The sequence below is a fragment of the Mangifera indica genome, chromosome 18 (genome assembly GCF_011075055.1).
Source record: "Mangifera indica cultivar Alphonso chromosome 18, CATAS_Mindica_2.1, whole genome shotgun sequence".
In the NCBI taxonomy this organism is placed as follows: Eukaryota; Viridiplantae; Streptophyta; class Magnoliopsida; order Sapindales; family Anacardiaceae; genus Mangifera; species Mangifera indica.
This window is the reverse complement of record NC_058154.1, coordinates 9,254,446-9,263,554: the sequence shown is the minus strand read 5'-3', so window position 1 is coordinate 9,263,554 and position 9,109 is coordinate 9,254,446. Positions and strand designations below refer to the sequence as shown.

General features: G+C 33.9%; 1 protein-coding gene across 1 annotated transcript; it reads right to left on the bottom strand.

The window, feature by feature from the left end:
• Positions 1-443: 443 nt before the first annotated feature.
• On the bottom strand, positions 444-8,187 carry LOC123202408 (probable LRR receptor-like serine/threonine-protein kinase At1g53430). Its single transcript, XM_044618336.1, has 24 exons — positions 7,747-8,187; positions 5,991-6,156; positions 5,586-5,657; positions 5,401-5,472; positions 5,147-5,218; positions 4,995-5,066; positions 4,819-4,890; positions 4,665-4,736; positions 4,496-4,567; positions 4,297-4,368; positions 4,123-4,194; positions 3,884-3,955; positions 3,716-3,781; positions 3,552-3,611; positions 3,380-3,418; positions 3,211-3,260; positions 2,745-3,112; positions 2,422-2,620; positions 2,198-2,338; positions 1,945-2,063; positions 1,646-1,856; positions 1,322-1,559; positions 1,096-1,246; positions 444-997 (listed from the first exon to the last, which is right to left on the bottom strand). Exons 1-24 carry the CDS (start codon positions 7,859-7,861, stop codon positions 611-613), a joined length of 3,030 nt encoding a protein of 1,009 aa, XP_044474271.1. The 5' UTR covers positions 7,862-8,187; the 3' UTR covers positions 444-610.
• Positions 8,188-9,109: the final 922 nt, after the last annotated feature.

Sequence of the window (9,109 nt, the reverse complement as noted above, 5' to 3'; positions counted from 1 at the left end):
TTCCATTGAGGACAAGGAAATTGAAGGGGGAGTATTTGATACAAATTGTTAAGACAGAGGATGACGCAAAGAAGCATAGGGTAATTGAATTGAAGTAGAACACACATGAAGGTCGTTTTGTAGATGTTGAGGAAGTACAAACGCTGTCGTTTTGTAGATTAAGCAAATGATGTAAAGCGTTGTCGTTTAGCATACAATTTGTAAAACGTCAGAGCATAAAAATGTAAAAACTTGGAGGGAATGACAGTTACGTTTTTATGAGTAGAATTCTCATTTCCATTCTTGTTTCTGTATTTTCTCTCTCTCTCTCTATGATATCTGATTCATTCTTCTTCTTCTTGATCAATTCTTGTTAATTAGTAAGCAATTGCATCAAAACTCCTCAAACTATCTAGAATGAGAGACCCCAAACTCCTCAAATTGTTCAATTTATTTTTACAATCTTTTGATTAATAAAATAGTTTTATTTTATTGTGTATTTTATGTTTTTATCTTTTGTTTTTCTTAAATAAGAGTTAGTTCCTAACACAATCCAACTCACCTTTCTTTACAGTTCTAAATAAAAAATTTTCAAAGCATCATTTCTCAAATTTCCACTGACCATTAAAGATTACTGAAGAAGCCTTCTTGATGAAGAATCCTCCTCTATAGACACGTCTCTGGTTTGGAGAGAAGTCGAGGAACCGGACCATGGTCCTTCGTGACTACCATGAGAGAAGGTTGTGAAGTGGTTCTGGCTGTCCTGTGATATTATCTCTAATGCTTTGAACCTTGCATCATTGTTGTCGGTGTTGTGCTTAATGACGGGTGCCTGGACTGCACTTTTGCCTTCAAGCATACTAACAACAATAGACATGGAAGGCCTGAGAGTGGGAGATGGATTGGTACATAAAAGAGCAATGTTAAGCATGGTCATTGCCTCTTTTTTAGAGAATTTTGTACCAAGAGATGGATCCACAAGTTCAAGAAGGTTTCCTTGCTCTTGCAGGACCAATGCCTACAATAAGAAAAGAATAGAAAAAATGTCAAAGCAAGAACTGCAAATGTAACTTCATTAAATTGTATGGAGTGATGAATGTTGTTAATGTCAATTACCCAATCGAGAAGGTAAACAAACTCCTCCTTTGGCCTGTAATTAGTGTTGCTCTTGCCACTAACAATCTCCAAAGCAACAACTCCGAAGCTGTAAACATCTGCTTTATCGGTCAAATAGCCCCTCATTGCATATTCAGGTGCCATGTATCCTCTGGACAAGAAACCAATATTGAAGCCAAATGAAAAAATTTTATTGATACTCCATTCAAAAGGAAAAAAGACCTACATTGTTCCAGCTATACGGGTACTAATATGGGTGTTCTCTTCTTCGTCAAGCTTAGCTAGACCGAAGTCTGATATCTTCGCATTTAGATTCCTATCAAGCAACACATTGGTAGCCTTTATGTCTCTATGAACAATTTTCAACCTCGATTCCTCATGCAGATATGCTAATCCCCTAGCAATACCTATGCATATCTTCATTCTTGTTTCCCAGTTCAGGTTGAGCAGTTGTTCTGGTTTACCTAGAAAAGGAGAAAATATAAAAGAGTTCAACCACAATTGATAGAAGTTAATTAGGAAGTATATGTAATGTTGATGATCTGATTACCAAAAAGTGCGCGAGCAAGACTATTGTTTTCCATGTACTCATATATTAGCAACAACTCTTTTCCTTCGATACAACAGCCGTAAAGCTTCACAAGATTTGGGTGCTGCAGAGCAGATATCATGCCTATCTCGGTCACAAATTCACGATTTCCTTGCTTTGATTTGGAGGATAGCTGCTTCACAGCAATTAAAGCACCATCGGCCAATGTACCCTGGAAGTGTCAGAGCCATGTAAACATGGTAATTCATTGGCAATTGCCACTGTCATTCAAAACTGCAAGTTATGACAACCATTTTTACCTTGAAAACAGGCCCAAATCCTCCTTCACCAATCTTATTAGCAGGATCAAAATTATTGGTAGCAGATTTAATTTGCCTTAGAGTGAAAATACCAGTTTGAAGATCAAGACCACGGAGTTCTGCAACAAGAAAGGAAATTAAAACTTTAGCCAACAATCAGTGAAAAAGGGAAGCTTTTGTGGGCATATTAATGTCAGAATGAAGCAAAGATATTTTAACTACTGCAAACATAGTTTTGAATTATAAACATTACCTTTGTCTTCAGGGTCTTTGGCCCACAAGTAACCCAGCCTCCATAGAATGACCAACACCACCAGTATGAGAACTACGCAGGAAGCAAATACGATGCCAACAATGGCTCCAACTGATAAACCCCCGGTATCAACTTTGAAGTCTACAAGTAGAAATTATAAAGAAGTCATAGGACAAGTTGGCAGGAAAAAATAGGGAAAATCCTTATATAGGAGAAACCATTACTTGGTGTCACTGTAATTCCGGAAATAAGTGGCCCATAAACACCTCTCTGAGGAAGGGCAGCAGTTCCTTTCCCTGTCCAGTATAAGTGGATCTCCAAAGTGCTACCACTTACAGTGACATTATTAAATTCTTTCGTGATGCCTTTACCGGCAACTCCAGCTACCTCCATAATGTTGAAGTCACTTAAAACCACCTCCCCCTGTGCCAAATTGAGATCATTAGAACTTTGCAAGATTAACCAAAATTTTAACATTCTTCTTCTTCTGAAGAGCTGAAGAAATCTTTAAAATGTATAAAACATTGAGTTTTCGTTTTTCGTTTACCTGGATAGAAACATCAAATATTCGCTTTCCAAGACTGCTGAACGTGTGATCATTCGTAAACATAATTTCAGCGAAGTGGAGTTTCACATTGTAACTGCCTTGTCGCATGCACAGGCCAAAATACCTTAGTGATTGCGGCGAAAGGCGAGCTGTTTTGTAGTAGTCTTCACCAATCACATTCAGACCACTCGGGCTCGATGCCAAGTAACCAAGATCATCATTGCCTGTAAAAATCCCAGTGCTGCTATAAGCCCACCGTGTTTCCACTGACGAAAAGACTGATTGACCTTCTGTGTTTAAGTCAGCTTCATAGGCACTGCCCCCAGAATTCAATGAACCTCCTCCACAATTTATAAACAAGGAATAGTCTGCAGGAACAAATTCTTCTGCTGTGAGTATAGCTAAGTTTAAATCAGGTGGGTATTGCAATTCGGTGAAAAAAAAAAACTGACAAGTATATACTTACGTGTGGCTTTTCCGGGGCAGGAAAGGTCCCTCATGAAGCACCAAGAACTTCTATGATTTGAAAATTTATTGAGTTAATCATTAATGTTTTAGTTTTTATATATACACAAGAAAGAAAGTTACAACCTTACTGATAACATAAAAATGCAAAAGACAAAGGAAAAACTTACGAGTTGCTCACAGAGGATGGAAGAGTAGAGATTACATTCCTGTGAAGTGATAGAGGAAAGATTTAGATACAACAGAAGATATAATACAGATTAATAGCAATAACTAAAAATAAGAAGATCTGTACAGACATGGACAAATGATATAAGTAACTGATATAGAAAAGTCTCTTACACTGTGCTCCACGCACAACTAGCTGTAAATGGCTCTGAAAAATTGTTATAAGATAAATCCCTGAAATGCCGCAGAATCGATAAAAAAAATTTCTCAAAATGAATGAGCCATCGTAATTGACATCCTGAAGTCTTGTGTCAGCAAGATAAATATGGCAAACTTACCACTTCTTGTTATTAGTTAGTCTCGAATTGTGAACTGCTCCAGTTAATGAGTTGTTGCCGAGGAAACTATGAAAAAACAAAGTATGCGCACCACTGGTAAATTAGCGAAAGTACTGCATGTTGAAATGCTTATAGACAAGGAATCACTAAATATTCTAATTGACTTACATGAATTTTAGGGCATCCGAATTAAGAAGTGCTTCAGGAATTTGACCAGTCAACTGGTTGGAGCTCAAGTCTCTACAATAATAAAAAGGTGGACCATGCAATTATAAATAAGGTACAGTGTCTTCGAACAAATCTATCAACCGAAGAGCATTTTCTTATATACTGTTTCCTATCCAAATAAAAAGGTGTAGTTTTTAACATATATTGATCTATCAGCACAGAAAAGATTAGCAACTTACAGAAGTTTTAACTTTGACATACTCCCAAGATATTGTAGGATTGTACCATTAAGCGAGCAATTTCTCAGTACCCTAGGTCACAGAAATAGAGTTGACCCATTGATAAGTTAATGCGATAAAAGATGAGCCAAATTGAATGTTGTATTGCAGTAAATTAAGTCACTGTCAACTGACAATCTTTCCATTTTTGTCATTTTCTGCAAATCTGGGATAGGCGAACCTGATCCTTTCAGATCAGAAATCCTCCTGAAAATGAAGACAAGCATCAGAAATTATCAACAATTCTATTATTAAAGTACTCTCTATTTTTAACGACGAATAAGATTGCTAAACTGAATATTGTAGTCACTGTTACACAGGACCAAGTGCTTACAGTTCTTTTAAACTTGTCATCTGTGATATAGTGGAAGGAATAGGTCCCTCCAAGGGGCTTCCCTGCATATCACTGCAGTAGATTTAAATTGACTCAGAAAACTATGAAGTTCTAAACTATAGAAATTCGGTTTCTTAAAGAAGAAAAATTAATGAAGTAAAAAACTTACAGTCGGGTCATATTAGTCCAATTTCCGATGAAATCAGGTATCTTTCCTGTCAGATTGGTTCCATCTACCCGACTGCAAAAGTGCATCAAGCTTTTTCATCAGGAAATTCTAAACACTAAAATTTCATATGTTTATGTCACACCAAATTACTTACAAATCTTGTAAGTTTGTCAGGTTGCCAAGTGATTTTGGTATTGATCCCGTAAAATTGTTTGAAGAAAGAAGACTGTAAAAGTACACAGTGGGTTAAAAATTGAACTGAAGCACCAACAGCAGTTGCCTGATTCTTCAGAAAAGGAATAAATTGGAAGATAAGGACAGAAGTCTTACAGTCTCCTTAAGGTCTTCACATTTCCAAGGGTTTCAGGAAGAGGTCCTTCAAATTCATTAGCTTCCAAGACCCTGAAATTGAAACACAGTTGACATTGATGTTTTAAGTAGCTCTTACTTCATTTAAGCATGGAGTCTGATGAATAACTTACAACTCCTCAAGTGAAGGAAAGTCACCAATTTCCTGTGGAAGTGAACCGCCAATACGATTTCCCAAAAGGGACCTGCAATGTACATAAAGTTATAAACCTACCAACAAGTTATCTAAATCATCAATAACTAAATAAATAATGAATTGGAAAAAGCACTCAAAGTCACAGTGAGAAAATGTAAGGAATTTCGGAAACCAGATAAACAAATACAGAAGGGAACTCATTTAGAGTGGTAAAAGTCTGGAGCAACTTACAGAATGGTAAGATTTTGGAGCTGAGCCAGTCTTGCAGGGATTGTTCCATTAATATAGTTGCGGCTAAGATCGCTGTTTTGACAAAACCAACTTCACTTAGCCCTAAATTTTAGAGAACCATTTGATAAAATGTGCCGATATTGCACAAAGATATCGTAATGCAGAAAAAAGGAACACCCACTTACATTTCTCTCAAAAAAGTAAGATTAGCAAATTCTTCAGGAAAAACTCCAGCTAAATTTTGACTCTTCATATAGCTATCACAACAAAAATAACAAGGAAAGATATAAGTAGAAAGTAGCAAAAAGAAAAAGCCCAGAACTTGACAGTGAAAATCAAAAGCATTAGAATTCATAAGATAGGCCGCAACACTTCTAATTAATAAGAAATTAGTCAAAAAAACTCGATATCTGCCGTAAAAAAAAATGGATGTTACAAAGTACTAACTGGGCTGCTAAAATTCACTTTAAAATTATAATATCAGTCTCTGTTTTAAGTAAAATCAGAACTAACTGTAACGACAAGCTAAGTAAACACTATAACATAAATTGTGCATATACAGACAGTTGTTAAAGGGAAGAAGGTCATACAAAATAGTGACATGACAAACAGTATTGTTGTTGTGATTACAATCACAGGTGATATTGCTTTTAGTTGAAGAATCATAGTTAGTCCATGCACTGTCACTGCAGGAAGTTGAGGATACACTTTTATTTTTGAGCTGCAGTTTCGAGAGTATTGCTTCGAGAACACTCACTGTCACAGAGAAAAAACTCATTCATGAGCACTAGAACAAAATTGAATCAAGACTAAATCTAATCAGAAATGCTAAAGCAATCAGTTTCATATTCCACAATGTCAAAGATAATGCAAATGGTCAAAAGGTGAGTACTCTTTCAACACATTAATTTCATAAATGTTCACATGTCAATGAACAAGAATGAATGTGTGTGTCTCAGTCAAGCTTCATTAATTCCAGCCTCAGTTACTGTAATAAAACTTTTGCTAGATTTGGTTACTACATACTTTATATACTTTTTGCCAACTAGAGAACTGTGTCAAAAAATGGCAAGTTTCTTCATAATCAGAGAAGAAATCAGTAATTTCACATGGGTTAGGAAGATCCCTAGTTATCAATCAGAGCTTTATTGTGTTTGGAAATTAGATAAAGGTCATATTCTTACCATTACAGAAACATATCACAATCCCACTTGCAACTTGCAAGAAAGGGCAAAGAAGGCAAGATTAGTTTGAATATCTCATCTCTTTGACATCTAGGTTTGCTTTCTTTCATTATCATACTAATAATGCCCACACAAATATTTAGTGGATTTATTTATTTATAGGTATATTTATCTAAAAGCATTTATATATATATTCAAAATATCTAAGTTTGCTTTCTTTCATTATCATACTATTTACGGAGAGAAAATATTAGACAAAAATATTCAAAATGGTTTCTTGCACTAATTATTTTCCTAGAAAAGCAAAATTTTCCAATCCCGAAAATTTCTCACTAACCAAACCCCCAAAAATTGAAAAAATAAAAAATAAAAAACAAATAGGAGAGAGATTTGACCGTGAACAATAATAATTCTGGTAAATGAATTATTGAGGTAGAAAGAGAGTTTTTCCTACGTGGAATTTAAAAGGAAAGAAACTCAAAGCTTCCACTTTTTTTTTTTTGGTTTCATTTTTCAGTTTCTTGCCAACCAAACAGAACAATTTTGACAACAAACGTCGAAAAACAGAACAAAAACAATTAAAGAAGAAGATACCCGGAAACCAAAATCAATAAAAAAAAGTATACTAAGAAACCAAAGTACAAGAAATTATTCTAGTTGTTTTCTCACACTATTCCTTTTCCTGGAAAAGTAAAACTTTCTAATGGCTTATATTTTCTCGCCAACGAAACAAATCACTGGAAACTAAGAGAAACGATTTAACATCAAACAATCGATCATATTAGATTACTGAAAGAAAAAGAGATCATTTCTAGGTCGAATATAATTAAACAAATCTTTCGTTTTAATATCTTTCTTTAGATTATCTCCAACCGAGGAGAAGAATTCTCACAGCAAATGCAAGAGACAGAACAAAAACACTCACAAAGCATACCCAGAAACTAAAATCAGTTACTCCGAATCAAAATCAAGATCAAACTTAAAATTTATACACGAAATGAAGATATAAGACTACAAAATTCTTCTATCTGCTAATTCTAGGCAACCAAACAAAAAAAAAAATGCACTTTCACAAGCATCACCAAGCAAACAGAGACAAAATCAAAATCAAACTTCACGTTTTCCCGGATAATAAGAACGGAGTTTGTTGCAGTGAACTTACCTTCTTCAGCAGGCAAAGGCTGAGCGTGAAATCCAAAGTTGACACAGCAGTTGAGAACCAAAAATCCCAAAACAAAAAGAGAAACAACCTCTGTCGTTAAAAGACCAAGTCTCATTTTTCTTCTGCAGCAAAACTTATCTCCTCTCCCTCCTTCGGTCCTCAACGCAAACAGCAAAATGACAAGCAAATGAGAGAGAGAAGCGACACTTTTAACACAAACAGAGTGAAGTGGTTAAAAGAAAGAAGAAAGAATTTGAAGACAACAGAGAAAAAAAGACTTGTTTTTGCTATTACCGCTAACTCCGAAGGCTTCTGTTATGCATGTAACCAACTCTAATTCTAAACTTCAAACTTGATGAGCAATTATTAAATTGAAACAGAGAAAGACAAGAACAGAAAAGATTACTTTTCAAATACGTTGTGAGATGGGCAGATGGGGGTTGATTGTTTTATTAATAATTACATTACTTTGCATGGAATTGAAGGGAGAAAGAAGGGTCATCAGTCAGCGTCGAGAAAATTGACCGTGCTGGATTGAACTATGAATTTAAACTATTGATTCGAATAATGAATTTTAACTGAATTTGAATTAAACTGAGTCAAACACTTTCTAACTTGAGTTCGGTTTGATTTAGAAAACAAGTCAAATTTTTCAACTTAAATTTGGCTTGAATTCAAATCAAATGAATTCAAGTTTAACTAAACTATATCAAGTCAGCTTCTAAGACCAAATTGGTTCAGTTCAAATACAACTCCAAACTTGTTCCCCCCTCATCACTTCTTCGCTTCTTACCTATTTCTAAGATAAAATTTATATAAAATCTATTATATTAGGGTGCGTTTGGTTCGAGAAATGTATTATTATCGAAAATCAAATATTATCACAAAAATAAATCACACAAATTATTATTATATATGATAAAAATTGATAATTATAAATAATTATTACGCTTGGTTTGATTTAATAAAAATATCAAAATATTATTTTATTTAAAGGGATGTTTGCTTGGAGTAATCAAATATTACTCTAATAATCCATCTTTTATTATCAACATTACCTATTTGGTTTGTCAGTAATAAAAAATTTTGATAATATTTTATTACCAATAATAATATAACAGGTAATATAAAAAATAATTGGATTACCATCTTCATTTTATATATTAAAAGATTATTGATTTTATTACAAATTTATTCTTAATTATTAATTATAAAATAACTAAAAATATTTTAAAATAATTATATCAATGATATTTAAGTAAAATAATAATTTAATATTATTTATTATATTTAATTAAATATAATAATTATTTATATTTATAAATTTTTAATAAACATAAACTTAATTTTTATTAATAAAATT